The sequence below is a fragment of the Phalacrocorax aristotelis genome, chromosome 23 (genome assembly GCF_949628215.1).
Source record: "Phalacrocorax aristotelis chromosome 23, bGulAri2.1, whole genome shotgun sequence".
In the NCBI taxonomy this organism is placed as follows: Eukaryota; Metazoa; Chordata; class Aves; order Suliformes; family Phalacrocoracidae; genus Phalacrocorax; species Phalacrocorax aristotelis.
This window is the reverse complement of record NC_134298.1, coordinates 2,539,882-2,551,982: the sequence shown is the minus strand read 5'-3', so window position 1 is coordinate 2,551,982 and position 12,101 is coordinate 2,539,882. Positions and strand designations below refer to the sequence as shown.

General features: G+C 41.9%; 1 protein-coding gene across 6 annotated transcripts in view; it reads right to left on the bottom strand.

Moving 5' to 3' along the window:
- GPATCH8 (G-patch domain containing 8) overlaps positions 1-12,101 on the bottom strand; it is a 56,923-nt gene that overhangs the window by 28,247 nt on the left and 16,575 nt on the right. For 2 of the 6 annotated variants that reach the window (XM_075117124.1, XM_075117126.1), the window contains 2 exons: positions 5,697-5,765; positions 4,611-4,683 (listed from right to left, as the gene is read on the bottom strand). Coding sequence is in view for 1 of the 6 variants with exons in the window: in XM_075117121.1 (XP_074973222.1) it covers positions 4,611-4,683 (73 nt within the window). In the remaining 5 variants the exon portion in view is untranslated. Of the gene's footprint in view, positions 1-4,610; positions 4,684-5,696; positions 5,766-6,774; positions 6,793-12,101 lie in introns of all 6 variants that reach the window. The other 4 variants (XM_075117125.1, XM_075117123.1, XM_075117121.1 and 1 more) reach the window with 2 other exon arrangements.

Here is a 12,101-nt window from a genome sequence, read left to right as displayed (position 1 = left end):
CAAATCTGGAAAAAGTGTGTGGAATAATTACTGTTATTACCCAGGACAAACTCATGGGGTGACGAGCTAAGTATGCCTTCTACCTGTCTCCCAAAGCTGGTCAATCCTTCTCGAGAGTCCTTTCCATATGAACAGTAAACATCAGACAACCCTCCCCACCTGACCAGTCTGCACTCCCCAAACCGCCTCTGTTTGTGGCAAGGCACCCCTCAGAGCTGCCCGCCCTCCTGCCCTCCGCAGCCCCTGCTACGACAGAGGACGTAGTGGGATAGCATGAGCGCGGGAGGATGGCTGTGATCAGCTCAGCGATATCAGAGATGGAGCATTAACTACCCCTTGAAGCCTGCCTGCTTGCTTTTAGCTATCAAATCTACCCTGTCCAGATTTATCAGATATTCCCCATCATGCACACTCTGCAGTCCTGACCTCATCCCGGAGAGCCATCTAATTCTTTGGCCATGACTCCTCAGATGAGCTAGATGACTGATTCGAGAGCACCACATTAAAATACCAGCCAGTCTGAAATGCTAGGTCATTGCACCGTGTGTCCTACACGTTATTCTCTGAGTGCATCAAATGAAATCACATATTCCTGTGTTTTCTGGCAAAGCAAGTTAATAGACTTTGTCTTTCCTAAGGACAGCATTCACCTACTCTGTTCATTTTTTCCCTAGTCTAATTAAATGAGATTAAACTACTGGTGTTTGTCTTGCACCTATACCTCTAGAGTACTATCACCTCATTAAACACACAAGTCCAAAGGAGAAAACAGAGGTTTTCAGCACAATTTTTTTCCTTTAAACAAGACTTGTCAAAAATTGGAAACAGAGGGAACATGTGAAGAGCTTATATTTTCAAATGTATGATTAAAACGATACCACTTCTGCGAGTCATTCTCCAATGCTTTTCATAATAAAACTCTAATGTAATATGAGAGTTATTCCAAAAGAAATCATTACAATATTTGAATTCAAGATTTCACTCAGCCCTCTCCCTCCCCGGCTGACTTTTACGTAACTCCTCTGATTTATTCACGGTCCTCAGTCTCATTTAGCACAGGACTTCGCATGAAGGTCAGTGTTTTTAACCACATCTTTTTCTAGTTCCATTTTCTCAGTAGACCACAGAATTCTAGATTATCAATGACACGTATTCCCCTCCAAAGAGAAAATGGTCTACACCCACCGTTTTCCCATTCGTTAGAGCACAACCATCGTGCAATCTCTATAGAAAAGCCACACTTTCCAGATTTAAAAGGTTCCCTGTCAACTGGCAACCCCCTTCCTGCCTCTTCATATTCACTGGCTGTTAGCAAGTTGAAACATCATTTCCAAATCTAACACAAGTTGTTTGTGGAAAAAAAAAACGTGAAAAACATCAGGAGAAGAGACGAGCAGAGGAATGACTCTGCTGAATTCATCATGAGCTTCTCTGAACCAGTATCCCAGCCCTCGCATGGTCAGAGACAACAGCACTATCCCTGGCTGATACTCCACTCAATATGCACCTAAGATAAAACAAACCATGCAGATGCATTACAGCTAAAATACAGCCGCTCTTCTGACAGCTATGTCCATCAGGACATGGTTTACTTGCTTTCTTATCCAAGTGGCTCAGCATTTCCATCAGCTACAATGGTTAACAAGAGTTGCAGCACAAGGCGGCAGCCCCAGCAGGTACAGAACTACTCTGCTTCTGAAATTTTGCAGAGAATGAGCCAACCTGCTGGGTACCTTTGTACTACAACAGCAGATTTTTATGACTGGCAATCGGCAAGTGAGAATTTTAGGCTATTCCAGATACCATCCAGAGAAATAGTTCAGCACTCTCACTGCTGGATTACATCCACAGCGGGTCACTAATGCAAAGGAAGCCATCACGACAGTCAAGTCCTTGTTGAACAACAACAAAATGGCCTTACTAGAAGAAATAAGTATTTATGACTGGCAAGTATAAGGTAGCATAACTTCGAGATTCACTGAAACTAAAGAGGGAGCCCCAGGTCAGATAAACATCTAGAATAAAAAGCTACATAACAAAAAAAGCACGCTGAACTTATCAACTTCGCTTTAAATTAAAGTCAACTGCATGGAAATAAGATGAATGCAATATCAATTCCATACGCGTAAACAAAAATTTAGGGTTTTGAGGGTTTGTTGCAAAGGCCTTCTGCAGGAGGTCAGATACCCTCTCCACAGCTACAGGCTACTCAAGGTGGTTCTGCTTCTGCTGTACCTCTTCACAGTAGGCTGTTTCAGATTTTAGGCTCTAGCACAGCAGGAAGCAAGTAGAGTTAAAAACAGAGATGCTCTGCATTTGCTATTCTTCCATCTCTTAAGAAATCTCTCCTGGCCTTTTCTGAGGGGAAGAATTTTTTTGTTTTGTTCTTCCATTGTCAGTGCACATCAAGTGACCTCACTCTTCAAACTCCTAGAATAAGATTAAAATTGGATGCAAATGTTTCCTTCCAGGCAGTTTATATTTGGATTTTGGGACGATCTAAGATTCATGTAAAAAGGTCACTGGATAATGAATTAAACACTCCCAACATGATCATTGTCAGTGCCACAGGCAGCAGGCACAGGCCCCAGCTGCCTGTAACTAAGAGGGAGCACCCCTGATGTCTTCGTTGAGCAGAACCAGAGCAGCAGCACTCCTCCACATCCTCTGCCTCCCTGGCACCTCGGCCGGAGAGGCTGTCTGTCAGTCTGTCTGTCTGTCAGATGGAGAGGGCACTGCTTTCCTTCCGGGAGATGAAAGGCACTATACGATTCCTGCACGCTCTCCAAAGCCTACATTAGGAAGGTTTCAGCACCTACCTGGGTTAAACTAGACAGGCTATTTTTACTCCTGCATTTCTATTAAAATGCAGGAGATGCAGGAAAACCCTCACAGCCCATACCCACGGTTTGTCTGTAGCTTCCAGACAGTTCAAATCACCAGAGCTTCAATAATACGTGACTAACAGCTATGGTGCAGAGTCAACGCTTCCAAATGCAGAGTGGGAAAATCTAAATCTGTACAAGTTTCCAAATGCAAATGCCCGATCAACCCCGTGGGCAGCCCTAGTCCTCTCGTCCTCAGGACACAGTGACACCACCCTCCTGCCCAAACTCAAGACTGTACAGACATCTGCTGTTTACTCTGTGGTGTCAGTGCCTGCAACACCACACGCACAGGGCCCCTCGGGCTGCGCTTTTGAATCTGACTGGAAGAGGGCTTTAGCTTCTTTCAAGTCTCCATGTTTCCACATCGGTGACGCGCAGAGCAATACAGGGCACCCAAAAGAGACCAAATTACAGATCCAGTGAATGCCATGCCAAAGCAGAAGCCCAAGAGGTGACAACTACAACCATATCCTGAGCTTTGGCACCAGCACGGGACATAAGAGGACTGTAAGAGTGCCATGCATTAACCAGAGGATTTCAGATGAAACCATGTTAGAGGAAGCAAGAAGCATTAACCACCAATGCAGTCCTGCCTCGGGGGTTAGAGTGCCTTAGTCCAAGAGATTAATGTGCATTCCCAGAGTTCAGAGAACTCGTTACCTCTTGACAGTCCTCCACAGCACAGAAATAGTTTTCTCTCTAATGGGCTCACTGTAGGGCCATGGAAGTCCAATTACAAGCTCCCAGGTCTTCAGACTAAGGGTGTGGGAACACGAGTAAGTTACTCGGAGGAACTCAGGGCACGCTTGAGTTTCAAACACTTCAAGAGGTTTCTACAGAAACTGCCCAGGCAGAGTCTCGTGCCTGCTGTAAATACCGAGCACCTCACTGCCCGTATCGCGGGCAGACACCGTGTGCACGGGCAGCTCGTAAGGAGTAACTGATAGGAAGCAGTTCTCAACATAACATGGTGGTGTGCTTTCACCCTGGCTGGGGCCTCTGCTGAACAGGAACTACCGGCCAGGGGAATGGCTGAAGCCACCCACGTGAACTGGGCAGCATTGGCTCAATTTAAATCACGGGATTGAGCGTGGTGGGAAGAATTTAGGCTCAAGACAGCACGAGGACTAGGTGCGCTGGTTCAACTAGCACTACAGCATCTCAAGGAGATTTGCCAAATCCCTGACAAACAGACTGCTGGGGAACAGAAATAAGTCAAACCCGTGAAAGCCCTCTGGAGAAACTAGGAGTGAGCCTCTCCCATCCATGAGAACCTCTGCCACCACTTTCAGTCTTCAGTGGGCCCTTTTACTCGCCTTCTAATGGCTTCTGACACCACTGTGAAACATGCACACAGATCACTAACTAGCTTGTACTTTTAATTCTTTTAATATCAAAGCATCCAGCCAGCAGAATATTTTTAGTTTTAGAAGCTGCACAACTACCTGTTAGTAAGTAAGGCAGTTAATTCACCTCCCTCCAAAAAGGCCAAACACAGTGATTCTTCCACGTACACAACACACACACATCATGTCTAACCTGTACCGATAAGTGAGGCAGCAGCTTCCACTTGCAAATTGTTAAATATGAAACTCAACAGTGCATTTGTTTGGATATATTAATAATGGAAAGAAAATCTAATCTAGGAACAAAAAGCAGAAATAATTTTGTTAAAGACTGAAGCTGGTATTGAACGTTTCAGACACAAGCTACTGGACTTACCCTGCAGTGACTTTCCCAATCCCTGGCCCAGCTTCCACCCATGTTTCTGGAGTAAGCGGTGTCCAATATTATCCTGACAGACAGAACAGAGAAAACAAACCAAAAATATTCCAATAATATATTCTTCCCTTCCCGCTGACATTTAAACATGTGATGAGCAAGAGATTTTCTACATATATATGCATGCAAAAAAATGCTACTGAAAAGGCAATATATGCCCAATAAAGGGAAAGACAAATGTCAAAAATTGCTGGCTAGAATTTTTCCAGGGGGATGGGGTACTGGGGACGGTCACTTTCTGATGGTGTGCTGGGCAACTTTTGTGCATCACGATTAAAATAAAAAAAATAAAATAAATAAAAAAGCAATGTGGGAGAAAATAAAGTGTACCAATAAAAATTGACAGTAAAAAGCATAAAATCAAGCTATTTATACAATCATATCCATCACCTAGACAGCACCACTTAAAGATTTTTTTGTAAAGAAAATCTACAATGTGTTTAGTCATTTTGTTCGTGTGTCAGGCTTTTATAATACTGAGTAAGTTGTAAGTGCAAGACTGCCCCACCACTAGAAACCAAAACACAATCATAGCAAAATCCAGGCTAGACTTGATTGGTTTTTTTTTTATATATGTATATATATATATATAAACTAGCATGCAGCCAATATTAAACTGAAAAAACAGTGAGGTTAGTAAAACAAAAAAAAAAATCAATTAAATAAAATGAGCTCAAGCACAGACTGGGTGATGCATTTCACATGTAAACTAACAAAAATACTAAGATGTTAGAATGAAACAGGCCTAGCAATAAGTTAACAGCAAGGAACCATTAGTGCATGTAGGGGAAACAATAAGCATAATGTCTCATCTTCCTAAAAAAAAATGCTATTATTTCAGAATAAGTGGAAAAGTACTGACGCAGCGATTATGTGTCAGCTTTTGAAAATAGGGCTGAGCAGGTTCTGCGTGGCGTTCGTTATGGTTTTGTGCAACATTTCTTCTCCCAGACAAAGAACAAGAGTGCTCAGGGCACCCTTGTAACCATCTAAAGCTGACAGCTTGTCCCTTAACGATCAGTTTACCAGTTTACTAGCAGTGTCCAACTGTCAACTCCTCAAAGAAGGACTCTTGGTTAGGAACATGTTCGCCTTCTAATTATAGAAAAATAAAAGTAAAAATTAGATATGTATTTATTGATTATTGTCATAAGGCAAACCACAACTCAAGATATCACAAATATCCTGAATTATAACAGGCCGTGAATCCATAACATTGAGTGGTATGTGGACTCTTAAAAAAAGAAATATATATGCTGCAGATTTCTTTAATTAAATAACCACGTCATCAACAGAAATCAGAGTAGCACTGTTTTTCACTCACTCCACATTGAAGAAAATGACCACACGGTTTGCAGAACTTTCGTGAATCAGCTTGAAAGACACAATCTTCCCAAAGATATTGGCTGCATGGATATGTTTTTCCTCAAAAAGATTCTATCAAGTGTAAGTTTAATTATTTTTTTTTTCTGATATACCAGTAAAGCAAGACATTTCATCTCGCTGTTATTTTTCAGGGCAACAGTGTACGTCTTTCCCACACTACCGGCTCTCCCCAAGGACATAATTAGGACTACAAAAAAAAATTTTAAAACGGAGAAGTAAGGAAATGTCTGGTTATAAAAGCTTAAATCAGTATATGCAAAAAAAGGAAAAATGAACAAATACAGATTCCAGCCACAAATACCACGGAGAAGACCATCAGTTTGGAAGCGTAGGAGAACTTACCTGCCAACCTATCTGCTGCAGACCGTTTCTCTAACGGCCACAGCAACTGCACAGTCCTTCATGCCAAAGGGGCCCAAAGTTCAAAGGTTTTGTGGATAACGCGCTAATTGTTCTACCGTTCGCATTGCAACCGTATCTGACAAAGGATTATTGCATCCAATTTTAAAAGCTGGTGCTGACAAAAATGGCTGCATTTTTGGGGGGGGGGGGGGAGGGAAAAAAAGGACAAGGAGTACTTTGCGATCTTTTGCTAAGTGGAGATGAGACATTGTGCTGACTGTGTTGTGTTATGAATGCACTAAAATAAACAGACAGATGAAGCAGTATGCTATTTCCAAAAGCAGTGCAAGTGGAGTGAAAGCATTTCCATACGAACCTGGCTTTAAAAACTGGGCTGTCAAAAGAACAGTTAAATGTAACACAAAGTAAGAAACTGTCCAATCACTAATGGTAGTTTTTCTTTTGCTTTGTTTTCAATTCACTGCTTGCAAGTAATGTATTTATTAAAGAAGAGTGAAAGCATAAAATAAATTCAACAAGTCAAGACCAGCTGGGAGATTCAAGAGCGGTGTGTTGTGACTGACACAGTGAAGGGATAAACAAATGTTAAAGGGAAAAAAAGAAAAATTTAGAAGGGTTATACACATTAGCACCACTTTTACAAAACCACTCAAGAGGATGGTCGCAAGTTGTTTGACATAAATTGGAATTATGCCTGAACAGTATCCTGTCTCGGTTCCAAGGAAGGGGATGTTTTCCCCATCCCAATCGCCTCCATTCGTTTGCTTAAGCAGTGAAACTACTTCCTAATTTTCAATATTACTGAATTGAAATGGAGCATCTTCTGTTTCACCAAATAGAGAGAACCACCCTAAGGGTTTAATATTAACATTTGAGCTGGGACCTAGTCATCAGTCTGCTCATCTCTAGCCATGTTCTACCTTCTTCCTCCATTTCAAATCACTAGTACATTTACACAGGTGTACATTATACATAAAAATGCTGCCCTAAAAATTAAATTAAGGAAGGCCAGGCTTGCTAGGCTCCCACATGAGAGCCATCCTACAAAGCCTCACGAGTAGCTGGGGAGATTAGGACCAAAATTCGACACGGGGCAGCAAAGCTTGCAAGAGCAGGTAGCTTTTTTTAAATTGCATTTTTAAGTGAACGTTCTATAAAAGTGTAGACTCTTTCACATAGAAAAGATGTCTTTTTACACCAAACTTCCCACCAATGTCAAGAATTATCATTCCTTTTGAATAAATTATCCTCACTTTGTAGTAATTTTCCTACAGGAAGAGTCACAGTGATCTACGAAAAACACTAACAGCCCAGTGAAGAAATCCCCGTTTCTCAGAGAGCTGGCACGAGGCTCCTCACTCTCCTATGCTATTGTTTTGGGGGTCCTTGTGTTACAGCCACAATAAAAATTATTTGGGCAGCCAAAATAAGTCTCCCAATTTGTGTCTGAGTGAGCAAGTGAGCTCTCAGTTACCATCCAAACTACCCACAACAGCAGCGTCATCTGGGCATTGATAATACGATGTGACATCTCTGTGACACTTGGTCACGGAGACAGCACTGGGCACCAGACTGCGGGATGCTCAGCGTCGGACAGAGCAGCTCGGCAGGCTGGAACAATTGACACCTCCCAGTCACCACTTTGGAGCTGCTCAGTAGTGATCATTTCTATTTACAGATGGGGAACTTTGCCTCACAGATGAAGCGTAACTTTCCCAAAAGCATGTAGGAAATGTAAAGGTCTTGACTTCACCAAACTGTCATGGGAGTTGGCTAAGCTATTGTGGAAAAATCTCATCCAAAGTGACCTTCTCCAACAGCTCAAATTGGCTTCCCCAATTCCCTATCCTGTGCCCTGACAAGATGCCCTTGATTGCTTTCCATGGGTATCAGCGATTCCCAGCCGGGATATCCCCAGCACAAATTTCTGATAAAGGTCCTCGCCAATAGGAAAAAATGCATACAATGAAAAGATGTGTACAAGAACTGAAAGGTTTCAATGATGATGTGTGCGGGGTATAATCTGCAGTCAGTTGAGCTGTGTTACAGATAAACCAAAACATTAGTTTTGCCTAATACAGGTTTTCCAAAAGATCCCCACGTATCATGGTCACATCGTTCATCTCTCAGCATCGGCAGGAACCATACATCTCTTGAGTGGATTGTAAGCTGTGCTGACTGTGTATTGAGGAATCTATAAGCAAGGATCGGATGCTACTGGGTGAACCCATGCAAACAAGAGGTTGAAAAGATTCCCAAACAAAACCTATAGCTCACTACAGATGACACAATGAAGACTAGAGAGAAAAGCCAAATAGTAATGCTACACCATTCAGCTTCAAGAAGCACATTATTTATAGCGCTGTCCACATATGGCTACTGCTAAATGTCAAATCAGCAGCCTCATCAAATTACACTTTGGAACTAGTGGAGTCCACAGATCTGTACAGATATACGGTGCGACAAAACCCAGCTTCAGCGCGTACAGTCGTCTACAACAGCCTGTGATCATCAAACAGCTACCGACTGAAGCCTGAAACCTTGTGTAGTTCAAGGACCTCCTTGTGTAACTGAGCAGAATTAGAGAGGGCGGGGGGGGAAGGACATTTGTTAGTTATGACAAGGACAAACTAACAAGCTCCAGAATAAGTGGGTGATACACAGTCTCGCCTCCAACCTGCAACAGCAACAGCTTAGTTTGACTCCCTGACACCCTGCATACTGCCTGCACAGGAAAAGGGCTGCTGTCCTGTATAAGCTCTAAGGGTACATTGCTATCTCCTACTTGATCTGTACTGCTGGGACAAAGAAAACCATAAATTCGCAGCGACAAGATTCAGTACGTAAGTGGAAATAAGGAATTAATGTGAAGAAAATCTGGATTCTGTTAAAGCTGCAAAACTTTGACTTCCCATTTGAGTAGCTGAACTCAGTGCACTTAAAATATTTTTGAAAAATGCATGCAGCTTCTTGAATTTAAAAGTGTTAAGTGCTCTGATTTTTCAAGGACACCAGACACCAGTGGTTCCACTGACGTGAACAGCCAGTCCAAGTGCAGCATCTTTCAAACCAGAACAACAACAAAAAAATCTTACGGGGCGGGTGGGGGGGAGGGGAAGGGGTGAAGGGGAAATATCAGTAGTTGCAGCTATGAAGAGTCCATTGATATGAAATATTTTCTTCAATTTAGTAATGGAAAATAGCTGGCTTCTTGCTTAGGCTCCATACATCCACTAGCTCGTGTCGGCTCTATTCTCCAGAAATGTACTTTGGTTATAGTCGCATGTTTCAGTCCAGACATCTTTGGCCTAAACAAGCTGTACAAAGCGGGATTTCCTCAGGAACAAGAACACTAGTACACTAATTGAGGACACGTTTCAACATTGTAATGATCTGTAGACTCCCAAACCTATTTTTCCAGCCACCTTTGAGTTGCATGCTGTAGCAGTACAGTCAGCACCTCTCAATAGATAATGCTGCAGAGATGGATCTCACTTCAGTGGTGATTGTCAAATGTGTACTTCAGGTGAAACCCTCTGCCCCCTGGGATTTCCAAATGCAAGCTACCTTTGGTCTTTAAAGCGTTTTCATACCACTAAGAAGCTGCAAGAAGCACACTTAAGAGAATATACTTAATCCACTCTTCAGTCTGCAGAATAACCAAACTTCAAACTTTTAGCTGGAAGTGCTTTGATCTTGTTATAAACACCCCTCCTCGCACAGAGACGTTTGTCATCCAAACTATTTCCATAACATGAAGCATAGGCTCTTACTCATTACTCTGAGCAGACTCTTTTTCAAAGGTCACTTGAATTGCTACCAGAGAACTGGTTAAGGATTATAAAACAATTTGTGAATGTTAACATTGCAAATATTTAGATGTGTGGTATTTGCAAATTATATACTTGTCCTTACTCCTTCCCTCTCAATTTCAGTTTAAGGATGTTACCTACTTCTAGGTGAGCAAACAGCATAACACACAAGAGGGCAGAAAAACCAGTATAAGCAGCGCTTTCCTAATGAGAAACCTTGCAGGAGAGGTACACCACTGAACTCTGACAAAAAAACTATTCCTTTTAATGTGTGCAATTTGCCAATTTAAAAAGCACACAGCTCATTAATAGTGTAGAAGCAAAATCATTGTCACAGGTGTCAGGAAACTTGACAAAATTATTCATGCTTCCCAGCTACAGATTTTCTTTTAAGAATCAACAATGTACTTAATGAAGATGATGTGAAGATTAACCTTAAAAGCGACTGGTTTGTTTCTGACTGCAGTTTCTGACACCAGGCTTGTTCCTGAGACCAAAACAACACTCCGTGCAACAGCTGTAGCTTTTAAATTCTGGGACTAGCACGTAAAGGCAGCTCAGGTGTGCTCCAACACAGACCACAGCTGATGTGGTGACACAGAACATACATTTACTCAGTTCTGCAACTCCTTCCAAGAGTTTAATGTCCCAGGCTTGGGGTCTTACACCTCAAATGCTTGTTTCTCTTACTACAGACAAAAGTAGAGTGAAGCAAGCTGGATTTTGAAGTAACAACAACTGGAGGTTTTCACTCTTTCCCCCTCCAAAAAGAGGTACGCCATTCTCTTGTCCTCTCCATCAAACTGTTTTCAAATTTAACCACAAGGCAGAACTGGGCATACTAAAACCTACCAAAAAGTTGTAAAGATTAATAATGTCCCAATATGTGGACAGTGATATAGATATGAATAAAGAAAAGCCAAAGTTGAATTTCATTTTTTCTGCCACAGTTCAACATCACTCAAACTGCAACGAAGTATTAGATCTGCAGATGATCCAAGCTGCAGGGTGAGTCTGTGCACCCGTGTTGTTGGGTCCAGTGTACTCCTTCACATTTTACACACTGCTGTAAGCATCACTCCCTTCAGAACACCAAAGGGACGTACTCAGAGGAATAGAAGTGGTCACAGTTTGGGAAAACGTTCAGAAATCAGATAAGCAGCCTAGCCTGGAAGCAGTATTTGAATTATTTTGAAATGCTAATTTCCAGCGTGGCACAGAGTCAGCTACCAACAAGTATGCCTCATTATATTTACATAAGGAAACAAGCTTGGCATTTTAATTAAAATCCCCACATCACAACGTAAGATTGAAGTATTCAGGAGAACATTGAATACGAACTCCCATCTCTGCAGCATTATCTCATGCGTCATCAATTACTGCCATGCCTAAATCTAGCATCATGCCAGCACATTAAGACAGTAGGTACTATATGCAGTGTTCACTGGACCAGAAGAACAGAAATAAGAAGGGGGAAAGGAAACCCTAGAGAAGAAATTAAAAAAGGCAGACCGTGCAATACAAACCAGATCATGGCTGCTTAGCTAATATGGGCCAACTGCTGCGGAAGAAAAATGTCGAACACCCCAAGTTGTGTAAATTTTTTGTAAACATCTAACACGCACACAAACACACACAACACCAACCTACACATGAATGAAAAATATATATTGATCTTTTGCTAACACTAAGTTTCTTCTAGGTGCAGACTAATGTGAAGAAACTTTAACAGAGAACTTAAAATTATTAATAGGGAAAAGAAATACTTGAAAAGTACTTCCTTAACAAAAACTAGTCTTAATCAGAACACCACTAAGTGACCCCTGGTTATACGCTACAAGTTTTCTTGCTCTTGTACTGAAACCACAAA